Source organism: Suricata suricatta, chromosome 8 (assembly GCF_006229205.1).
Source record: "Suricata suricatta isolate VVHF042 chromosome 8, meerkat_22Aug2017_6uvM2_HiC, whole genome shotgun sequence".
In the NCBI taxonomy this organism is placed as follows: domain Eukaryota; kingdom Metazoa; phylum Chordata; class Mammalia; order Carnivora; family Herpestidae; genus Suricata; species Suricata suricatta.
The window spans coordinates 120,942,617-120,966,997 of NC_043707.1; the positions used below are offsets into that span (position 1 = coordinate 120,942,617).

At 45.7% G+C, this 24,381-nt stretch overlaps 1 protein-coding gene, 1 non-coding gene and 1 pseudogene across 3 annotated transcripts in view; 2 read left to right on the forward strand and 1 right to left on the reverse strand.

Moving 5' to 3' along the window:
• Positions 1 to 21,322, reverse strand: part of TRNAU1AP (tRNA selenocysteine 1 associated protein 1) — a 37,311-nt gene extending 15,989 nt beyond the window's left edge. For both annotated transcript variants that reach the window (XM_029946226.1, XM_029946225.1), the window contains exons 1-8: positions 21,137 to 21,322; positions 20,527 to 20,624; positions 12,020 to 12,119; positions 11,346 to 11,398; positions 8,565 to 8,696; positions 7,432 to 7,551; positions 471 to 633; positions 257 to 290 (exon numbers count right to left, since the gene is read on the reverse strand). In XM_029946226.1, coding sequence (XP_029802086.1) covers positions 257 to 290; positions 471 to 633; positions 7,432 to 7,551; positions 8,565 to 8,696; positions 11,346 to 11,398; positions 12,020 to 12,119; positions 20,527 to 20,624; positions 21,137 to 21,163 — 727 coding nt within the window. In that variant the 5' untranslated portion in view covers positions 21,164 to 21,322. The remainder of the gene's footprint in view (positions 1 to 256; positions 291 to 470; positions 634 to 7,431; positions 7,552 to 8,564; positions 8,697 to 11,345; positions 11,399 to 12,019; positions 12,120 to 20,526; positions 20,625 to 21,136) is intronic.
• LOC115297971 lies at positions 2,072 to 2,454 on the forward strand (annotated as a pseudogene).
• LOC115300608 lies at positions 13,014 to 13,116 on the forward strand. Its single transcript, XR_003912769.1, has one exon. It is a non-coding gene; the product is annotated as a small nucleolar RNA U13 (small nucleolar RNA).
• Positions 21,323 to 24,381: the final 3,059 nt, after the last annotated feature.

The window sequence follows — 24,381 nt, forward strand, 5'->3', positions numbered from 1 at the left end:
GGTGAATGGCCCTGTCGAGGGAGTGACCTGCTCTCTCCCGGGTTGAGCTGCTCCCTCCGGGCTCTCTGGGGGACAGGACTGGGGGACAGTCACTTCTCACTAGAACTGTGCAGGCGCTAATTCTCTGGCCAGAAGGCAGTCTCCTGCAGAGCTCACTCCACATCGCACGCCCCAGCATCTAGCTACAGGCACAGCGCAGTCACCCGACACCAGCTGACCGAGGACAGAGGGACGAGGGAGCAAACCCCTTCCTTACCTTCCAGAGCGTCGTCCCCGACTTCTTCGTACGTCTGCGAGAGACCAGAGAGGGGATGAGAAGCGGAGTCAACTCCTGGCCCAAGGCCGGGAGGCCTTATTTTTTAACAAGAGGAGCTCGGTTGCTTCCTCTTTAGCATTTCTCTGAAGTCCCGGCTGTCACCCCTCCCAGTGCCACCCCTCCCAGTGCCCGCCTCTGGCCAGGAGAGCATTACCTGCATGGTGCTCTGCGTGTAGCCGTACTGGGGGTAGCTGTAGCTGTAGCTGCCTGTGTTCTGGTCATAGCCCCACTGGGCGTAGTAGTTCTGGTACTGCTGGTAATACTGGTTGTAGCTGTAGCTGTACATCTGACTATATTCCACCGGCTTCACGCGGCTCCTTAAATGAAGAAGCAAAAATAAACAAATGTAGAGGTACGTCTCCAGAACACTTACCTCATGGCCAGGGGCTGTTCTAAGTGCTTTACGCAGATCAACTCATTCAAAACCCACAACAACCCATGCAATAACAATACATTATTCCTATTTTATTTAAAAAATTTAATTATTTTTGAGACAGAGCACCAGTGGGGGAGGGGCAGAAAGAGGGGGAGGCACAGGATTGGAAGCAGGCTCCAGGCTCTGAGCTGTCAGCACAGAGCCCAATGTAGGGCTTGAACCCACAAACTGCAAGATCATGAGGTGAGCCCAAGTCAGACGCCCAACCCACCGAGCCACCCAGGCGCCCCACATTAATCCTATTTTAGATGAGAAACTGAGCTACAGACAGGCCACATAATTTGTCCAAAGCCACACAGCTAAAAGGAAGCCCACACCCAGGCAGTCTCACACCAGAGCCCAGGCTTTACAGTCAGGAAGTTTGTTTTTGTTTTTATTTTTTAAGTTTATTTACTTATTTAGAGAGACAGCCCGAGTCGGGCAGGGACAGAGAGGGCAGGAAAAAAGGGAATCCCAAGTAGGCTCCAAACTGTCAGCACAAAACCCGACATGGGGCTCGAACTCACAAAACTGTGAGATCAGGCCCTGAGCCCAAACTGAGAATCAGGATCAGATGCTTAACCGACTGAGCCACGCAGGCGCCCTTACAGTCAGCAGTTTTAATGGTTACGCTTGTCTTTCTTATTGAATCTTGTCAGTACTGACTTGTTCTCTTCTCAAGCTCTAGGGGGGCTGGTTTCCTGCCACCCGCAAAAGCTCAGGTGAACATGGCCTGGAAAATCTGGATTTAGGATAATCTAAGAAGCTTTTCAAACTGCAGAATGTCTAATCCTCTCTTTTGTTCACACTCAAACACACACACACACACACACGTGTTCCAGGCCTCAGCATCACCACTGTGGTCACAACTACCATTTATAGAGTAGGTACTCGGCATCTGGGCCCGCTGGTTTTCATATACAGTCTCCTACCTTAAGTCCCACACAACCCTTTGGTAGAGCTATTATGTATTATTCCCATTATACAGATAGAATACTGAGCCTCTAAAAGATTAAGAGACTTACCCAAGGCCACACCAAGGACTGGAACCAAATTTAGCTCCGAGGCTCACACTCTGAACACCACAGGGTTACCCACAGCGCCTACTCTGACAGACGTGAGACATCTTGCCAGCCTCCTGCATCCTGCACTCACAAATCAGGGCCGAGGCCCAGGCTCAGTGGACAGCTTTCTTCTGCTTGCATGGCTACCGCAGCCACCGCTAATCAGACAGAATGTCACGCTCGCGACCTGTGGGGATCCCCGGAGGCCGAGTGGATTCGTTGGCTGTGCACTCCTGCTCTCGTGCACTGGGTTAAAAACGACAACTGACGCCAACCATGAAAGGTCCAAGTCGCAGCAGTACTAGCCAAAGCAGCATCCATGAAGATGTCATTATGAATGGTCATTCTCATGAAGATGACAATCCACTTGCAGAGTACATGTGGATGGAAAATGAAGAGGAATTCAATGGACAAACAGAAGAGAAGTTATGGGAAGGGTTTATTGGACGCTGTTTCCAAGAAATGCTGGAGAAGAAGAGGAACATGAGTGGTTTATTCTGGCTCAAGATCTCCCACAAACTATGGACCAAATCCAAGACCAATTTAATGACTTTGTTATCAGTGATGGCTCTTCTCTGGAAGATCTTGTGGTCAAAAGCAATCTGAATCCAAATGCAAAGGAGTTTGTTCCTGGGGTGAAGTACTGAAATATTTGAGTAGACGGAGCCCTCTTTTGGTGGATGTAGCACAATTTCCACACTGGGAAAGCAGTATTAGAAGACTCCATTTAAAAGCGCTCTCTTGGGGCACCTGAGTGGCTCAGTCGGTTGAGCTTCCAACTTCGGCTCATGTCATGATCTCACGGTTCGTGGATTCGAGCCCCGTGTCGGGCTGTGCTGACAGCTAGCTCAGAGCCTGGAGCCTGTTTCAGATTCTGTGTCTCCCTCTCTCTCTGATACTCCCCTGCTCATGCTGTCTCTCTCTGTCTCTCAAAAATAAATAAAAAACAGGGGAAAAAAAAGCTCTCTCTTGTCACTGTGTTACACTTATGCACTGCAAAAGTTCTGTTAGTCTTGCATGCTTGATAAAAGTACTGAAGCTGTTACTAAGTAATAAGCTGTCAAACATTTACTGAAAATACAATTGGCCCCATAGGTAGATGTGAAGACAGCCAGGCAAGAAGCTGTGTGTTACAGTCAAGCTGCAACAAAGCACCAAATTAAAATGACCTCTAAATCTCAGCAAATGGCCTTTTTTGAGGCTAAACTGGTCCCTTAGGGTTAGTGAACAATTGTTAATGTCTAACCTTTTTTTTTTTTTTAATGAGTACATTTAAGTTCAGGTTGTTAGGCAAATTCCTCAGTTCAGACTTAAATTTGCATTTGTCACTATCAAGAATTTCCTTTTTCTGCTGAAGGCCTTGTTAGTTAATTTGAAATAATTCATTATAGACAAGTATGTCTTTGGTTACCGAGGTTATAAGGGAATGCTCACGGTGAGAACTAGCCCTGCCTTTTATGGTATGTTATCATGTAAGAAATCGTGAATTCTCCTCATGTCACAGCTGAGGAAGTACATAATTTGAGAGCTGCGTCTTCTAAGGAGTCCCTGCATCGCCGCCATGCCCATGGGAAGTGCACCATCTGACCCACCATAATCCACTCGAACAAGGAAATTGTGACAGGATTTGAGTGGTGCTTTTCCTCGCTTTGTTAACCATCACGACAACGGTCTGCAGCACAACTTTTCTTTTAACAAAGCTAGAACAGTTCTGGCTTCTTAAACTTCATACTTGGGTAGGTTAAGCTGCCATACGTGTTCAATGTAAATAGTGTTTAAGTTGAAAATATTGTAAAAAAATTACGTTTTTAAAAAAGTATTTTAAAAAATAATAGTAAAACTGGAAAAAAAATGTCAAGGTTGCAAAGGATCCACTGCTTTAAAAAATATGCAAAATCACGTGTGTGTGAGCAGGCAGGCTTATGAGACAGGCCAGGGGTCCGACCAGCAGTCCGAGGTGGGAGGAATCAGAAGACCAACACAGCGATGCGTTTCCAGAGTCACCGCACTCCCCAGAGCCAGACTCCTGCGCGCACGAAACACGCAGCGGCAGAGGCTCACCCCCCAGCCATCGGGCTTATGAGGAGAACCGTGACTGTCACGGGGTGTGGAATGCTCGTGTGTCCTCATGGTTGGTGTATTCGATCTCTGCAGAGAAGCCAGGAGAGGAAACCGAGGCACAAGCAGGAGGTGACCTTCCACAGCAATCCTGTCACAGGAACCACAAATCCTCAAAGTCTGAATGAGCTCAGGTTCCTTCCGAGCCGACGTCTGCCTGGTGAGCAGGACTTGGCAAGAGCACTGAGCCAGCTCCGCGTCTGACCGTCGGAGCGTCAGCTCCTGATGAAGTCTAACGGCAGAGACTTCGTCTCCCTGCCCAGTGTGAGGCTGGCAACTGCCAATGCTGCCCTCCATGGTTACCCTGCCACGTTTCCCAGGGGCCCGCCACCCTCCCGATGCGCTCACGTAATCGAACGGGGCTCTGCACGTTTCTATTGTTGCTCCACGCTCAGCTCTTACAGATGGACTCTCAAAGGGAACTCTTACCACCCTCGATTCCCAGGGCTGGAGGGCACCTCCCTAGAGGCGGGCACCAAATTCTGACAACGATCAACCAGGAAACGGAGCAGAACATAACCTCCTTGCAGAAGGCACTTTGTTTCTCTTGTTTACAGCTACAACTTCAAAGTCTAGATCAGCGCCAGCGGAGTCGTAGGAACCCGGTTATTGCTGACTGAATAAATGGTAACACATCAGAAACAACCAACATCATCAACATCTGAGAACCTCGAGACAGAATATACAGTCAAAACACCTTGAAGCTATTAAAAATATTATGGTGGGGATTGTAGAGCTACGTGGGAAAGGGAATGTATATATGAGGGAAATTGGGAGGGGGAAGAATGAGCATTGTTACTGTAACTAAAAATGAATAAAGAAGGGGACCTCAGTGGCTCAGTTGGTTGACTTCAGCTCAGGTCACGATCTCACAGTTCGTGGGTTCGAGCCCCATGTCAGGCTCTGTGCTGACAGCTCAGAGCCTGGAGCCTGCTTTGGATTCTGTCTCCCTCTCTCTCTGCTCCTCCCCCATTCATGCTCTGTTTCTGTCTCAATAATAAATAAACATTAAAAAATTTTTAAAAAGAACAAAGAGGGACACCTGGGTGGCTCAGTTGGTTAAGCATCCGACTCTTGATCTTAGCTCAGGTCATGATCTGACGGTTTTGAGATCAAGCCCCGGGTCGGTCTCTGACCTGGGTATGGAGCCAGCTTAAGATTCTCCCTCTCCCTCTTCCCCTCCCCCTGCTCTTGTGGGCACATACACACACACTCTCTCTCTCAAAATAAATAAATAAATATTAAAAAAGAAATAAAAATGAATAATGATTGGTTGTCTGGGTGACTCAGTTGCTTAAGCATCAAACTCGGTTTCGGCTCAGGTCACGATTTCGTGGCTCATGGGCTCCAGCCCTTTGTCCGGCTCCATGACGGTGGCTCAGAGCCTGCCTGGAGTTTCTCCATCTCTCTCTCTCTCTCCTCCCTCCCTCCCTCCCTCCCTCTCTCTCTCTCTCTCTCCATCTCCCTCACAGATGCTCTCTTTCTCTCTCAAAATAAGTAAGTAAACTTAAAAACAAAAAAAAAGAATTTAAAGATGAATAAAGAAATAAATCTACTACACGTAAACTGATCTACATGGAGTGTGTATCGTGGATATCTATAGAGAAGCCTGGAAACCAGAATCATAATTAGTTATTTTGGGTAATGAGGAAATTTATTTCTTTTAAATATTTTCTGTAATTTTTTTTAATGTTTTATTTATTTTTGATACAGAGAGAGACAGAGCATGAGAGGGGGAGGGGCAGAGGGAGAAGGAGACACAGAACCAGAAGGAGGCTCCAGGCTCTGAGCTAGCTGTCAGCACAGAGCCTGACGTGGGGCTAGAACCCACACACGTGAGATTTGACCTGAGCCGAAGTCGGAGGCTTAACCGACTGAGCCACCCAGGCACCCCTGTAATGTTTTATATAGTAGAGTGTAGAACTAATAATATTTGGGGGGAAATCACTCAAACTGATCTTCCATGTATTAAATACAGTTAAGCTGCAAAGAATCTCTAAATCTTTTTGAAAAACCTGGCCATTTAGGAGCACCCTGGTGGTTTGGTCAGTTGTGTGCCCACCTTCGGCTCAGGTCATGATCTCACGGTTCATGAGCTCAAGACCCACATTGGGTCACTGCTGGTAGTACAGAGCCCACTTCAGATCCTCTGTCTCTCATTCTGCCTCTCCCCCACTTGGGCTATCTCAAAAATAAATGAAACATAAAAAAAAAAAAAAAAAAAACGGAAAAGAAAGAAGAGAGGCACCTGGGTGGCTCAGTCAGTTAGGCATCTGACTTTGGTTCATGTCATGATCTCCAGTTTGGGAGTTCGAGCCCCACATCGGGCTCTGTGCTGATAGCTCAGAGCCTGGAGCCTGCTTAGAGTCTGTGTCTCCCTCTCTCTCTCTGCTCCTCCCTGCCTCACACTTTTGTCTCTGTCGCTCTTAAAAATAAATAAACAGTAAAAAAAAGAAAGAATACTGGCAACCTAAGACTAGAACCTATGGGGGGAGAAGAAAGGAAAAGGAAAAGGAAAATGAAAAGGAAAGGGAAAGGGGGAAGGGGAAGGGGAAGGGAAGGGGAAGGGAAAGGGAAAGCAAAAGGGAAAGGGAAAGGGGAAGGGGAAGGGAAGGGAAGGGAAAAGAAGGGAAAGGAAGAGAAGAGAGGAGAAGAGAAAAGCCTGGCCATCTGGAAGTCCTGCCCCAAGAATGCAGCCACGCCCCCTTCCACTCCTGGCACGGGCGCCCTCAGTCTCCACATTATTGACCTGGAGGCGGGGCAGACAAGTCTGGCGTGGGGCCAGCGCGAGCACTGCAAGATGGTCCTGTGCACTGTACAACATTCAGTAGCCTCCCGGGCCTCCACGCATGAGATGCCCTTTGCCACAAGTTGTGGCAACCAACACTGTCTCCAGGTGGTGCCGATGTCCCGCTGTGGGATAAAATTGTCCCCAGTTGAGAACCACTGTTTTGGCCAAAGGACAGAAGACTATGCAGAGAGCAGTTGTCTTCTGAGAAAAACCTGCTGGGAGTTGTAGGGGAGGAAGGGCTCTCTGCCTGGCATGACAGGGATGATAGTGACGTAAATAACATTCTGTAGTGCTTGGGTCATTAACTCTTAGCTACTCCCATAGCTAAAACTGGGCATAATTTTTTTCCTTCTGTTTAATTCTGACCAGTTCTGTGGATAAGTCTCTTAACGGTGACACTACCCAGCCAAGAGCACGAACACGGAGTCTGCAGAGCCCAAATGCTCTCCCAGCACTGCTACAAGCAGCATCTGAATGCATGTGTCTTCCCGAGTCAGAGCTCCCTCCCAACGGCAAGCTTCCGGAGGGGCAGGGCTACTGGTTCATTTCCAGTGCCTAGCACACAGCCTGGCAAGTAACAGGCGCTGGTCATCTGTGACCTAAGCGACACCTCCCAGGTGTCCCCCGTCCGGCACACGGAAGCTCCCATCGTCACCAAGCAGACGAGGAGCATCCAGGTTGGCACCAGCCCAGAGGCCCTCTACCTTCCCGCCGGCACATGACTCACGCTTTGGGGATCGCCACGCTCAGCCGAACTGGTTTAGACCCCAGGCCGACTGCCCCCTGGCACTCGGTCAGAGCTCGCTTCTGTTCCAGTTCATCTGTGAATTTCACGAAACCATAGCCCCTGCAGGAAACAAAAGCAGACACACTATTTAGATCACAAATGTGATGAAGGTCAAGTCTAAGAACAGAAAAGAGAGACAGAGAGTCCCTCCAACTCTGTAGGAAGGGATGAGAGCCCGTCAGTGGAGGCGTGCCGTAGGTAGAGCAATTTGAGACGCCAGTGCTGGAGGAGCCGGAGACCCTGGGGGACCCCTACTTTAGCTCACCACTCCCCTCCACGCCTTCATGATGGGGCTCCTTCCCACACAGCGGCTTCCTTCCCAATATACTGGAAATACTATTTCCATCATCATCATTTTGGCAGTAGTAACAGCCATAGAAGTTCACTAAGCAAAGACACCCTCCATCTGCCCCCTTCGCCAGGTATGGGGTTAGGCACTGGGGCTCAGCAGTCCTAGGCAGACAAGGTTCTTGGTCTGCCGGACTCATATTCTACTTGGGGGATCAACGAATGAGAGCGAACGTGTCACGGGCACTTTTATGTTCCAGCACCGTGCTGAGCATTTGCCCAGGATTATCTCGTCAAACTGCCCAACAGTTAGACGACGGTGGTATCAGAGGTTGTATAACTTGCCCAACATCACTGGAGAATCAGGATCCAGATCCAGGTCCCAAGCTTGTAACTCAAGCTCATGCTTATAACTATTACTCTGATCAAGAATAAGCCTTTCTTGAGGTTTTTCCACCTTTGAAGTGACAATAATAAAGAAGATGGCCAACACCTATAAAGCCTAACCTACTGCTTTATTGATATCACATCACGGATCTGCGACATCAGCCCCATGAGAGGTATTAGCAATCAGCATCTATTTCACAGATGAGGAAACAGGGTCAGAGGTTCGGTGGCTATTGACCGCACTGTCCCCAACCAGTGTCGGAGCCAGGGCTCACACTGACTGTCCGGCTCCAGAGCCTGTGCTCTGAACCACCGTGCGCCACGGCCTTGCTCTAACGCCTCCATCTAAGAGACAAACGCCGGCACGGGGTGGGCATCAGTAACCGCTGAGGTCTTACTTAGACACGCCTGTCTGGTCCAAAACCACCTTGCCTCCCCGACAGGAGGGGTAGACTTTGACGAAGAACTCATACAGCATGCCGTCATCCACGTCTGGGGTCAGGTCCCCCACAAACAGGGAGTACTCAGGGCTGAGAGGAGAAAACAAGATTCAGAGACACACCCCAAAACCTCTGTTCTAACAAGCCCTTCTGGCCCATTCTGGGTAAACCTCTCCTGGGCCTTCTGAGGGAACGGCACGTCTGATGGGCCCTTAACCCGGTCTGAATTTGTTGCATTTGGCCATTCAGCCGGAAGAGTTGTGGAAGCAGCCCCCGTCCCAAGTCCTTAACTCAAGGAACAAAGCCCGTCTGGCTTCAAGTATCACAGGCATGCAGATGGGGGAACCCAGTCAGAGGCACTCAAAAGAGAAATCCACACGTTCTGTATTCACTGCATTTGTTTTTAAAGTAATTTCTACGCCCAACATGGGACTTGGACTCATGACCCTCAGATAAAAAACTGTGTGCTCCACCTAATGAGCCACCCAGGTGCCCCTGCTGCATATTTTTAATTGAAATAGTGAAAGAGAATGAGGAATGGACCTTATGTCCTAGAGACGGAAGCCTGGCTAGGATGACATCCCTGAACTTTTAGAACATGTGTCAGCAAACGTTTTCTGTGAAGTGCCAGACAGTAAAAATTTTAAGCTTGGTGGGGCACCTACGGTCTCTGTTGCTTTTTCTGTTTTCACAATCTTTTAAAAGTATAAAAACCATTTATAGCTTGTAGGTGACACAAATCAGGCCACATCTTGTCAACCTCTATTATTCTAAATTTTTTTTTAATGTTTTTATTTATTTTTGAGAGAAAGACAGTGTGAGCAGGGGAGGGTCAGAGAGAGAGGGAGACACAGAATCTGAAGACAGGCTCCCAGCTAGCTGTCAGCCCAGAGCCTGACGTGGGGCTTGAACCCACGATCCGTGAGATCATGACCTGAGCTGAAGTCGGATGCTTCAGGTGCCTCCAACCTCTATTATTCTAAATATATATTTTTAAAGTTTATTTATTTTGAGAGAGAGAGAAGGTGCGCAAGTGTTGGGGAGGGGCAGAGAGAGAGAGAGAGAGAGAGAGAGAGAGAGAGAGAGAGAGAGAGACCCAAGCAGACTCTAAGCTGTCAGCCTGGAGTCTAGCTCATAAACCCTAAGATCATGACCTGAGTCAAAATCAAGAGTTGGACCCTTAACCAGCTGAGCCATTCAGATGCTCCTATTTTATTTTATTTTATTCTGTTTTATTTTAGATAAACAGAGATAGAGTACAAATGGGGGAGGGGAGAAGAAGAAGATAGGAGAGAGGGAGAGAGAGAGGGAGAGGAGCAGGGGAGGGAGAGAGATCCCAAGAGAAGCCCCAAGGCGGGGCTCAATCCCATGACCTAGGTATGGATCATGACTCGAGCCAAAATCAAGAGTTGGATGCTCCACCGAGTGAGCCACCCCAGGCTCCCCTGTTCTAGGAAAATTAGTAAAAGACAAAATCAGGGGCATCTGCCTGGATCAGTCATGGAGTGTGTGACTCTGGGCTGTGAGTTCAAGTTCAGATTACTTAAAAATAAAAATCTGAAAAAAAAATCAAGCATGTAAAGTTATTATTATTTTCTTAGTTCAAGTATGATACATTTTTTTTTCTTTAAAAATCAGAGGGGCGCCTGGGTGGCTCAGTAGGCTGGGTGTCTGACTTCAATTCAGGTCATGATCTCGCAGTTCATAAGTTCATGCTCCGTGTCTGGCTCTGTTCTGACAGCTCTCTGTCTCTCCCTTGCTCTCTGCTCCTCTCCCACTTGCATTCTGTCTCTCTCTTTCTCTCAAAAACAAATAAACATTTAAAAAAAATCAGAATACACAAAAGGACAAAAGAAAAATAAAATTACCAACAACCTAACCACTCAAAGGTAATCACTATGAACACTTATACTTTGTCTTTTTTTTTTCTTTTGGCTTCTCTTTTTGAATTTACAAAACTTGGGTATAACTCATTTTGTTTCTAGCATTTTTTTTAACATATTACCAATGTCTTGACACATCCTATTTTGCTACAATGACTTACTGATAGGTAGCATTTCAATTGATAAACATACTGTAATTTAAAACCTTTCTCTATTATTAGATTATCTGGGGTTTCTCCAATTTCCCCCCTTATATGTAATATTTCAGTGAACACTTTGGAGGCTAATCTTTCGTAGAATGACAGGGTCAGTGGGTGCAAATCTTTTTAAAGCTCTTGACACACTGTTTGAAAGCTTTTGAACAGCACCCTGAAAAGCTGACGCCGAACCATTTATGTTGCTACACCAGGTCAATTCTTACTGAAGAAAACAGCCCTAGTGCGGGTAACGGGGTGGAAGGCTGGAGGCAGGCCCACACAGAATACACGGGTCGTGGGGCACCTGGGGGGCTCGGCAGAGGTTCAGCGTCCGACTTGGCTTAGGTCATGATCTCACAGTTTGTGAGTTTGAGCCTCTGAGGCCTGTTTCGGATTCTGTGTCTCCCTCTCTCTCTGCCTCTCCTCTGCTCATGTTCCCTCTCTCTCAAAAATAAATAAAACATTAAAAAAAAAATTCTTGACAAGCAGCACCAGCGGGGAGGGGGAGGGAGTCATCCTTCAGGAGGAAGGCAAAGTGGACCAACCCTGGCTCCCCAACTAACTGCCTCTTTGGCAGAGCCCAGCACAGTGATGCATCTTGTCTCTATCTCGACATTTCCTGGGGCTTGCAGCTAACCTTGGGGTTACCCTACACTCACCTGTTATCTGGCTGTTTCCCATAAGTGGCATAGTTCAGTTTAAAACGTTTTGCCTAGAAATTTAAAAACAAACACACTAAGACAGAGAGAAGGGCGTTTCAAGAGTCAAACAATATTTGAAAAAAACTGAAATAAATTACCTTGGCCAAAACATCTCCCCCTCTCTAAGCCTCAGCTTTTTCTCCTGCATAAAATGGGGTTGCACGGATGATCGCTAAGGGCACTGCCAGCTCCATGGTTCTATGAGCCCAGGTGTGCCCGCGTGGTGCGGCTGTAAGCTAAGTAACTGTGGGAAGAGCAGAATGTAACTCTCTTGTGTTACAATGCGTCCCCGCTGCCGCCAGCCTGCTCTAGCTTCCCAGTCAGGCAGAGGGCTAGGGTTTCACGTCTTCGTTAAGGGAGGCGGCGGCGCCAGTGCAAAGGGCATGGGTTCTAGAGGCAGCCAATCTTCAGTCTGCATCCTGGCTCTGCACTCACTACCTGCGTTGCCTCGGGGCAAGTTATTCCGCTGCCCTGAGCTTCAGTTTCCTGGTCTGCCAAAGATAACGGTGCGTACTGTTCAGGGTGTTTACAGGATTAAATAAAGTAATGTAAGTATACAGTAGGGATTCAATAAATGATAGTTATCGAGGACAATAAAAATGGCAACATCATCATTATCTACATGTCCTTACAGGTGTGGCTCCGGGAAGGGGTTTCCCATTAATTTTATGCAAACACTTCTCGGCTGTGGCCAAATCTGCGAATTCTACAAAACAGTAGCCGGCTGGGATTCTGGAAAGAAAGCAAACAAGAGAAAGAGAATAGTTAAAAAGGAGATTCTCAGAGGAGACTGAGCGCTGAGGGGAAGCAAAAATGTTTTCCTAACCAGAGCCTGCTCTGTTTGTGGTTCCTTGCCATATTCCAGTTCAAAACTAAGTTATAGACCTGAATGTGCGGACTGCCAATCCGGGCCAGTCCCACCGCATCTAGTTAACATTTACTCGTGTACTTTATCATCTATGAAGTACTTTTGCCAAGAATATTTAATACAATCTGGGGCACCTGGGTGGCTCAGTCATCCGAATGCCCGACTTTGGCTCCTGTCATGATCTCACGGTTTGTGAGTTCGTGAGTTCGAGCCCTACATCGGCTTGCTGCTGTCAGTGAAGAGCCTGTTTCGGATCCTCTGTCCTCCTCTCTCTGCCCATACCCCACCTTCCCTCACTCTCTGTCTCTCTCAAAAATAAACATAAAAAAAGAATATTTAATGCAATCCAATCAAGCCCTTAGATCTAATGTCCAATTTACAGGAAATATTAGGGACAGAACAAGTAAAACACCATCAAAAGGAAGCCAGTAAATCCAGAAGGTAAACCTACATTACAGAATGTAGAACCTATGTAAGACAATTAGTCTTACCTCTTTAAAAAGTATTACAAGAAAAGATAAGAGATGAGATTTTCTATGTTAAGAGACAGGGCACCAGGGGGCTCAGTTAGTTAAGTGTCCAACTTTGGCTCAGGTCATGATCTCAAGGCCTGTGAGTCTGAGCCCCATATCAGGCTGTGCTGACAGCTCACAGCCTGAAGCCTGCTTCGGATTCTGTCTCTCTCTACCCTTCCCTTGCTTGCGCACTGTTTCTCTCTCTCTCAAATAAAAATAAACAACTTAAAGAAAATGAGACGGATGATTCTTTAGTTCATTAAGTGTGATGACTGAATGTTCATACTATTGTGATATGTGCCTTCCTCAAACCCTGTTACAACCATGGCACACCACTCATCTGACATAAAAAAAGAAAGAAAAGAAGGAAGATTTTTTTTTTAAATCTATAAAAGCTATCCTTGGGGCAAGTATAAAAATTTAAATGTAGACTGGCTATTATATGGGAATCACTTGGGTATCGTTTCATGAGGGAATCACTGTTAACGTTGTTAGTACGATAGAAGCATTGTGGGTATGTCCAGTTTTGGGCAATGTATGCTTGAATAAGATGTGGTAAATGTCACAACATCTGTAATTTACTTTTATATGACTTAGTAAAAAGAAACCTGTATCTAAATCTATCCAGTTAAAGAGACAGATAAGGAAAATATGGCAACATGTTAACAATTGTTGAAATTAGTGGTGACTATATGAGTGTTCACTGTACTGTTCTTTGTAGTTTTATTTGGAATTTTTCATAATTTAACTTTTTTTTTTTTGATTACCCACCACAAGTCAGGCTGATACAGAGCTGAAGAATAAGATTCCTGTCTTCAAGAAGCTTACAATCTGGCTGGCTGGACAAAGTAAATTCATGGACTCTAACTGGAAGAGATCTAGATCTCCTGTATTCTACTTTTTAAAAAAAAATTTTTTAATGTTTATTTATTTTAGAGACAGAGACAGAGCACAAGCAGGGGAAGGGCAGAGAGAGCCAGAGACATAATCTGAAACAGGCTACAGACTCTGAGCTATCAGCACAGAGCCTGACGCAGGGCTCGAACCCACAAAGCATGAGATCATGACCTGAGCCGAAGTCGGACACTTAACTGACTGACCCACCCAGGTGCCCACCCCCCTGTATTCTATTTTTTAAAGCATCATGAAGAGACCAAAGTAGAAGGATATGGCTGTATCCTCTGACATCCTTTCCTACTAAGAGAATTATACTGAAAATAGTTCATTTTTCTTAACATCATCCTTACAGCTATCACCGGTGAAATAATCCTAATTTTTCTGGAAATATTACTCAAGATCCTCAGTTCAAATAACATATGGACACAAAGCCAAGAAGGTATGGGCAATGGCAATGCTTGTGGCCAAGAATCACAGATCAGGATCTATGAGCTCCATAAATGTTTGTTGATGCTAAGAAGAATGAAGGGGCAAGCCTGTACCTTCTGTGTGCTAGAATGCCGAGGCTCACAGATGTGAAGACCATGATCAGTAAGAGCAAACCACTACGGGGGCACCTGGGTGGCTCAGTGGGTTGAGCAACTGACTCTGATTTTGGCTCATCATGGTCTAAGGGTTGGGGTTATTACTGATGATGACAAGATTACACACTACACACAATGTCGGCTCCCTAAAACGCAACACAGAGATTTCTGGTGGGGTGCAATTCAGCTCGGGAGGGGGGTGGGTTTCTGGGAATTCTGGAGGCCAGGCTGCGCGGAATGCCCATGCCCTGGGCCAGCCCTCCCAGGCATTTCTGCAGTCCTCAGGGAACTGCCTTATCTATACATTGTATACAAAGTTTAGCAAAATAATATGCTTGCCTTACACCTCTGATTTGATTAGTCTCTTGTGATTATTCACCTTTAAGTCAGGCACCCTTTCTTTTTGCAAGCCTGCAATGTTTTCCGCCCTCTGTACACAAGTCAACTGAGATTTGTGACTGGCCCGACACTGCCATCAATGAGAGTACAAGTGAGGTGAACAAGGGTCTTCGTCTGTGAACACTGACCCCGTGCCTTCTCCTCTCTTTCTTACCAAAGTGTGGACTAATCTTTCTTCTATCAACGCAGGGTTTGCTGGCTGTTCCCAGCAGGATCGAGACCAGCTTCGGACTCCACACTGAGTGTGAAGCCTGCTTAAGACTCTCTGTCTTGGGGCACCTGGGTGGCTCAGTCGGTTGAGCGTCCGACTGCAGCTCAGGTCATGATCTCACGGTTCATGAGTTCGAGCCCCGCGTCAGGCTTGGTGCTGACAGCTCAGAACCTGGAGCCTGCTTCAGATTCTGTATCTCCCTCTCTGATCCTCCCCTGCTCGCACTGTCTCTCTCTGTCTCCCAAATATAAATAAAAAACATTAAAAAAATTTAGGAAAAAAAAAAAGACTCTCTGTCTCTTCCTACCTTTACCCCTCTCCCCTGCTTTCGTGCTCTCACTCTGTCTCTCTAAAAATAAATAAAAAATAAATAAATAAATAAATAAAAAAGAATCATGGACTTAAAAAAAAAGAAAAGAGCTGACTACTGCCAAGCACTCGCTATGGGCCTGGCTCTGTGTTGGCCATGTCACACGTGCCATCTCTCACTGACCGAATTCTCACACTAGCTCTGTGAGCTACTGAAGGGGATGCTGGGAGCCAGCAGGATTATACAGTAGATCTTAACCCACAGACGGTATGTGCCAAAGCTTGGAGCTGAATTCAGGATAATCTGACTACATTCTGTCCCCAACATTTTATTGTAAAAAATTCCAAACATAAAAATGAAAAGAATTGGGGATGCCATGCAACTCTTGATCTTGGGTCTTGAGTTTGAGCCCCACATTGGGTGAAGAGATTAGTAAAAGAAAAAAAAAAACTTAAAAAAGAAGAATTGTATATCAAATACCTACATTTCTACCACCTATAATTAACTTTATTATACTTATTTTGTCACATAATTATCCATCTATCCATCCCCTCTACCCACTATCATCCTTATTTTCTGAAACATTCCAAAGTTAGGTTGTAGATATTGGTATACGTCTCTCAATTACTTCCAACATGCATATTACTCAATTACTGTTTACAGTTTTTTTGCTGTTTGGGTTTTACAACATTGAAATATACACACAGAGACCTGCACAAATCTTCTAGACACAGAGTTATTTTTACTATAGATCAATTTTGTATATTCTACAAGCTTAAATAAATGGAGTCATACAGGAAGACTTTTTTCTTTCTTTTTTTTTTTTTGATGGGGTATAGTTTATAAGCTCTGAAAACTGCAGAGAGGATACAGATTTTATTTCTAGAGTACAGCTTGAGACTACCAAACATTATAAAACAAAAATACATAACAGCTATAATAAAGCCACTGACAAAATGTATCGAATGTTATAGGAGGAAGACTTTTTTCATTTAGCATAATGCTTTTTGTTGTTCAAGTAAACTTCACACCCAAAGTGGGGCTCAAACTCATGACCCCGAGATCAGGAGTCACAGGCCCTACCAACTGAGCCAGCCAGGCACCCCTTCAATCAGCATAACGCAGGACACCTGGGTGGCTCAGTCAGTTGAGTGTCCAGCTTTGGCTCAGGTCATGACCTAGCAGTTTGTGAGTGCTGATAGCTCAGAGCCTGTAACCTGTCTTCAGATTCTCTGTCTCCCTCTCTCTCTGACCCTCCCCTGCTCACGCCCTCTCTCTTAAAACAAAACAAAACAAAAAACCATTAAAAATAAAAAATATTTCATTTAAAAAAAATCAGCATAACGCTAGAGAGTCATTCACGTTGTTACTATAGAAATGATTTGTTCTATTGTATGAAAACACCAATATTTATCTATTTACCTATTTGTGGATATCTAGACTTCTTGCAGTTTTCAGCCACTGTCATGAAGCTGTTATAAACACGTTTCAAGTCCTATTTTTGGTGGATAGATGGCTTCATTTCTCTTGGATAAATACCTAGGACTAGACTTGCTGGGTCATAAGGCAGATGTATATAAGAAAATGCCAGATTTGGAGCTCAACCCCACAAACCATGAAATCATGACCTGAGCTGAAATCAGCGCCTTGGTGGCTTCCTCCACTCACTGCATTCTTAATAATTTTTTTTTAATAATGTTTTTTTTAATGTTTATTCATTTTTGAGAGAGAGAGAGAGAGAGAGAGAGAGAACGAGCAGGGGAGGGGCACAGAGAGAGGGGGAAAGAGAGAGTCCCAACCAGGCTCTGTGCTCCACACTGAGCTCCACCTTGGGCTCGATCTCACAACCATGAGATGGCGACCTGAGCTGGAATCAAGAATCAGTCACTCAACCAACTGATCACCCAGATGCCCCTGATTTTCTTTTTAAAATTTGCATTTACTCATTTTACAGTATTCTTATAAGCCTCTTCAAAGTCTTTTATCAAGTGAGTCTGATTAAAAGTGCAATGTGTCTATATGTACCATGGTAAGAAACAACTAGAGTTTAGTAACTGTGGTTCCAAATCTTATTTCAGTGAAGTAGAAAGTACTACAGGATGTGTTTTCATACCAGTAGCTGATTACCTAGGGCTTTGTGTCTCCAAGAGCAAGAAAAAAAAATATTTGGGGGGGGCGCCTGGGTGGCTCAGTCGGTTAAGCTTCCAGGCTCAGGTCATGATCTCACAGTTCGTGGGTTCGAGCCCCGTGTCGGGTTCTGTGCTGCCAGCTCAGAGCCTGAAGCCTGCTTCAGATTCTGTGTCTCCCTCTCTCTCTGACCCTTCCCTGTTCTCTCTGTCTCTCAAAAAGAAATAAAAAACATTAAAAAAAATTAAAAAAAAAAAGAAAAATATTTAGGCTAGTATGATCTACCAGTCAGAAAATCCATTCCTTAGTATGAAGTGCCTCAGCCCCACTGGCCAACCTAGGAGTAGTGAAGTTTTAACAAGCACCCTAATCCCATGTGACTGACTAACCTTTCTATGTACATTTATAGATCACGCGTTCTTTCCTAGATAGAACAGAGCTCTCCTCTCCTGTACCACACTGGGCACCAAGGAACCAAACCCTCTTGCACAACACCCCCACCCCGAAAAAGCCAGGCCCCTTGGCAAGACTTCTGAGCCTCACAGTAACGTCTGTAGCTGGCACCACTGAGCCTGCATGTAACCAAGAACTGTCATAGAGGGGCGCCTGGGTGACTCAAGAGGTTAAGCGACTCATTCCTGATTTCAGTTCAGGTCATGATCTCACAGTTTGAGTTCAAGCCCCACATTGGGCTCCACACAGAGTGCAGATTCTCTCTCTCTGTTCCTCCCATGCTCTATCAAAAGTAAAATAAACTTAAAAAAAAAAAAAGAATTGTCATAGACCACTGCGTTTCCTTAATTAATTGCCCTAAATCACTTTAAAAAAAATTTTTTACATTTATTTTTGAGACAGAAAGAGACAGAGCGTGAAAAGGGGAGGAGCAGAGAAAGACACAGAATCTGAATCAGGCTCCAGGCTCTGAGCTAGAAGTCAGCATAGAGCCCACAAACCATGAGATCACGACCTGAGCCGAAGTCGGGATGCTCAACCAACTGAGCCACCCATGCACCCTGCCGTAAATCACTTAAAATATCTCTGTGCCAGGAGAAATCTTGGAGTGGGCTTTTGTTTGTGTGTTTATGTTTTATTTTTATTTACTAAAAAAAAATCGTAATGTTTATCTTTGAGAGAGAGAGACAGAGAATGAGTGGGGGAAAGGCAGCAAGACAGAGGGAGACAGAATGTAAAACAGGCTCTAGGCTCTGAGTTGTCAGTAGAACCCGATGTGGGGCTCAAACTCAGGAATGGCGAGATCACGACCTAGGCTGAAGTCAGATGCTTAACTGACTGAGCTACCCAGGCGGCCTAGAAATAGGCTTTTGGACAACAGTCTGCTTTCTCCTCAGGTGGCCAGCCTCCTGCATAAAGCTCCTATCACTTTCCAATTAAAAAAAATTTTTTTTAATTTATGTTTTTTGAGAGACAGAGACCTAGCGTGAGTGGGGGAGGGTCAGGGAGAGAGGGTGACACAGAATCCGAAGCAGGCTTCAGGCTCCGAGCTGTCAGCACAGAGCCTGACTCGGGGCTCAAACTTGGAAATGGCAAGAACATGACCTGAGCTAAACAGGCGCTTCACCAACTGAGCCACCCAGGCGTCCCCCAAAATTTTGCTTAATGTTTTTATTTTTGAGAGACAGAGAGAGACAGCGTGAGCAGGGGAGGGTCAAAGAGAGAGGGAGATACAGAATCCAAAGACAGCCTCCAGGCTCTGAGCTAGCTGTCAGCACAGAGCCTGACGCAGGGTTTGAATCCATGGACTGTGAGATCATGACCTGAGCGAAAGTCGGACTGAGCCATCCAGGCACCCCAATTCCTCTCCAATTAAAACTTGTCTCTTGGGGGCAGGGAGGGAAGGAGGTAAAAAATTGTCTCTAGAGTATTGGCCTTTCCAACTACAGGCAGCCAAACCTGGGTTTCAGTAACAAGTATTAGGACTCTGAATACACAAAGTACCGGTTAACAAGTAGCCAAAACTGACCACACTTCATATCTCTCATCTGTATTTTTCAACCATTTGATGTTTTAGCAAGCTACTTTAGTAGAGTACGTGGCAGAATAGCTGCTCAGTAAATACTGACAATTGATAAGAGAATCCTCCCTTTTCTAACTAGAACTGCAAAGAAAACCAAGACCCTCTCCCCCCAAGAGAAGGAAGAATCTGGATGTAATACAGCCCCACTATCTCAAAATATTCTCTGCATTCTGTTTCCATATTTACTATTTCATGTCCCTATCAGAATGTAGTAAACTCCATGAGAGGAGGGACTATGGTTTGTTCAGCCTCCTATCCAGGGAACCCAGAACAATTGCACATAGTATTATTTCTATAAATAACTTTTCAAGTGAATGACAGGAGAGTTAAGAGCACTCATCGGTTTAAGAACAGACCTGAGTCCTGGTTTGTCATTTAATAGCTCTGTAAACTTTAAAACAGTTATGAAACTTCTCTAATAATAGTACTTAGCTCAGACATATTTGTGATTAAAAAAAATGATTTTAAGGGCATCTGGCTGGCTCAGTCGGTGGAGCATGTGGTGTGATGTCAGGGTTATGAATGCAAGCCTCATGGTGAGTGTAGAGATTACTTAAAAAATAAAATCTAAAAGTGATTTTAGGGGCACCTGGGTGGCTTAGTCAGTTAAGCATCTGACTTTGGCTCAGGTCATGATCTAACAGTTTGTGAGTTCGAGCCCCACATCAGGCTCTGTGCTGACAGCTTGGAGCCTAGAGCCTGCTTCGGATTCTGTGTCTTCCTCTCCCTCTGCCCCTCCTGCGCTCAAGCTCTGTCTCTCCTCTCTCCAAAAAAAAAAAAAAAAAAAGTGCTTATAACTAAGCAGATGGTAATCTGTTTATATTTATTAAACATATACCATATGCCAGACACTGTTCTAAACGCTGAATGTGAATTAACTCATTTAAGCCTCACCATAACTCTTTGAGGTAGATGCTGTTATCTCCATTTTCATAGTTGAGATAAGGAGATGGAGAGGTTAAGTAATTTGCGGAAGGTCACAGTAGACATAACTTTCATTCTGGTTTCAGAGTCCAGCAATATGCTACACTTCCTCTCAATAAGCCCCCAAATGTTAGCCTTTATAACATCATATTCACTATTATTAGGGGTGAGAAGCCCTGACTTTGTGATGTTTACATTCCCTTCCCGAGAATGACACTTCAGCATGGTCTATTATCGGAGAATTGAGAAGATCGAAGGAGAAAATGTACCCAGTGAGGCGGTTTCGGATAATTTTGACGCTCATTACGGTCTCCCCCATGGTGGCAAAGGCTCTGGAGATGAAATTCTCATCCATGTAGGGCTCCAGCTGCGTAAATACAAGAGCAGAGCGATTGAGGCCGGCCAGCATCCAGGCTCCTCAGTCCCGGTTCCAGAGCCCACCCAGTGTTGGCAACACGACGCTGCTGGGGGCGGGGGTGAGGGAGGGGAGATGTTCACCTACGGAGTGGCCTGATCCCCATCTTTCAATCCCTTGACTTCCTTCCCTCCAAACTTGCTCCCTTTAGGGATCCCCTCTGGATCTAGTCATTCCTCCAGTCCGAGAGCCACACACAGCGCCCTTCAACCTTGGGATTCCTGCCCTTCTATCCCCTTAAAGAACCTCCCTTTCCCTTCCATGAGCCCAGGAGGAAGGCCAGGAACCCCACCCTCAGGCTCGGTCCCTTCCTCCAGATGCTGGGACCCTCCTGTGTCACCCAAAGAACTCCCCTTCCCATTCACTTCCACCCTTTTGTGATTCCAGGACCCCGCCCCCTCAGCCTCTTCCTCCCCCGTGACACTAGGAGCCGTCCTTGGAGCCGCGCGGCCGCCCTCACTCACATCGCCCATCCACAGGCTGGCCGCCATGTCCGCAGCCGGCCCGGATTTCTGCGGGCCGAGGAGGCCAGCGCGGTAGCCACACGGCGGGCCCGGGGCCGCCAGGGAGCATGCGCCTCGGACGCCTTCTGCGCAAGCTCTGAGACGCCGCGCGCTGGGCCGCGCCCGGATACGCCGCTCCGGGTTTTCCCGACGATTCGGCCGGGCGCAGAGTTCCGGGATCCCTGGGGGCGGAGCTTCAGGAGTCGGCGGGACGGGGCGGAGCAGACACTACGCTGGCGCGTGGGTTGCTGCGATGATTAGCTTTCTCCGTTCTCTCTATGTATTCAAATACAAACGTACTATAGAATTACACGAAACGAATTATGCTCTTTGTGTGTGTGGTGGAGGGGAACCCTGCAAACATAAGCACACTTTTTGGAAAACTGAAAAGCCCCCTTTGGGAGCCAGGACGATCCAGTTGCTCTTCGTGACCTTGGACAAACCACAGGTCGGCTCGACACCCCTTCACCCTGTTTCCCAATTTGCAAGATGTGAGATTTTTGTTGAAGCTGGATGGGATCCTGCGGCGGAAAGGGAGGAAAGGGTTACAGGGCGTGTAATTTGGACCGACCCAATCATCTCAACCAAACAATCCCCAAGTCGTGTCACTCTTTCTTGAGTCCCATATCCACTACCCTAACCCAAGCAGCCAGCTCTCATATGTCCCAGAATGATGACCTGCCCCTAGAAGAACCTCAGTAAATTTCAATGACTAAGTGATCCCGACAGTTTAACTCTCCTAGTCCGGATAGGCCCCAGGGCAAAGCCTCACTTTGGCTATTTCTCAGAATAGGGAGCTTTTATAAGTGATTTTTTTTCTCTTAAGGGGTGTCGAGCCGACCTGTGGTTTGTCCAGCAGTGAAGCTCACTTTGGGGACCCCTTTTAGAGACTCCCTCTGGGCTGATGTGCCACTAACGCCCTCCTTTACCAGTTTATACTCTTCAGCATGGGCGTTGTGTCTCAAAGCCAAGGGTTCGTCTATCTGAAAACTTGAGATCCAACCAGGAGCTGCCACATTTCCAGCTTTATCCTACCTACTGTAATAGTATAGCCCCTAGGTGCTTTGACTATCAATTTCAACGAATGAACATCAATCTCAGTCCCCTCCCACTAATTATTTTGGCAAGTTATTTAACCTGAGACTAATGTGGGTAATAGTCCTTACCACATAGGATGTGAAGAGAAAATGAGAAGTTGGGAAAGTACTTGACCTAATGCCTGGCATCCAGGAAATTCCCGATGGCATTTGGAGGCATTCAAATTATAACCGATAGCTGTTTATTTAGTACTATTTGCCAGGCCCTCTGCTGTGCTCTTTACTCCACGTGGAAGATTTTTATTTATTTTCAGGTGGGAAAGAGAGAGAGAGAGAGAGAGAGAGAGAGAGAGAGATTGGGGTGTGTGGGTAGGGAGAGAGAATCCCAAGCAGGCTCTGCACTGCCAGCACAGAGCCCAATGGAAGGCTCCAACCCATGAACGGTGAGATCATACCTGAGCTGAAACCAAGAGTCGGACGCTTAACCGACTGAGCCACCCAGGTGCCCCTCTAATATTTGTTTTTAATTTAGAGTATAAGTTCCATGAGACAGGGATTCTTGCCTGTTTTGTTTTTAACCAAATTGCTACAACGATGTCTGGGATATGGTAAGCACTGAGAAAATATTTGCTGACTTTATGAAATAAACAATAAACAGCAGTCCCTCACCTTATCTTTCCTTATCCCCAAATTCCACTCCCTTGAGGTAAACATTTCCAAATCTTCTTCCTAAAATCTATCTGCACATTCCTAATGACATTCTCTTCATTTGTAGTTTCAAGTATTTTAGCAACTGCCCTGCATTCACATATGTACACCTCCAACTTCTCAGAGTTTCTGTCAAAGCAGGGGTACCTGGCTAGCTCAGTCAGTAGAGCATGCAAATCTTTATCACATGGTTGTGAGTTCAAGCCTCACATTTGGGGGAAAAAAAAAACTTCTGTCAAAACAATATTGAACATTTACATTACAATTCTGTAAATCTTATTTGTGGCTAAGCCAAATGATTTGTTTTGGGGTAATCCAGGTTGGAGGAGGATGGGGGGAAAAGATAAAACTGAAAGTTCTTGATGTGTTTGAACAAAGGGAAATTTACACCAGAAAGCCATGCATATGAAAAACAAGGTAATTATTAACTGTAGAGAACAAGAAAAATGTACAACTGTCATAACAGCAAGGACTAATACTTTGTGCCTGGCACTAATCTATGTGAAGCTACTGCAGAGAGCTTCATAATGCTTGCTTGCAATACAAGGAAAATGAATCTAAGTTCTAGGCTCAGGTAGAGGCTGATTTTTTTTTTTTAATGTTTATTATTTTTGAGAGAGAGACAGGCGTGAGCAGGGGAGGGCAGAGAGAATCCGAAGTTCCAGACTCTGTGCTGACAGCTCAGATTCTGTGTCTCCCTCTCTCACTCTCTGTCTCTCTCAAAATAAAATATAAGACATTAAAAAAAAAAGCTATTATTGCATGTAAAGAGTTCAGCACAATGCCTGGCCCATTTTAAGCCGCAATACAGAAGAGCTGTTATTAAGAGGGAATTTTCAACATGCTATGCTGTCAAAAGGGGAAACTCCAGTAAATCTAGTCCAAATGAACTTTTTTGGGCAGTAGAGGAGAGCAGCAGACATACAAGTGCTTCCTTAGAAAGAAAATATTATAATCAAAAGTGTGATTTCCCTTCTAAGAAGTCAGTTTCTAATCAGTTTAGTGCCTGTATCAAAACTAAAACGTCAAGGCACCTGGGTGGCTGAGTCGGTTAAGTGTCCAACTTGGGCTCAGGTCATGAACTCATGGTCTGTGGGTTTGATCTCATGGTTCTGCTGACAGCTCAGAACCTGGAGCCTGCTTTGGATTCTGTGTCCTCTCTCTGCCCCTCTTCTGCTAGCACTTTATCTCTCTCTCAAAAGTAAGTGAACATTAAAAAAACAAAGACAAAAACTAAAACTTCAGGGGTGACTGGGTGGCTCAGTTGGTTATGTGTCCGACTCGTGATTTGGGCTCAGGTCACTATCTTGTGGTTTTTGGGATTGAGCCTTGCCTCAGGCTCTGTGCTGACACTGCAGAGTCTGCTGGGGATTCTGTCTCCCTCTCTCTATCCCTGCCCCACTTGTGTGTATACGGCTGCTCTCTCTAAACATTAAAAAAACAAAAACAAAAACCTAAAAC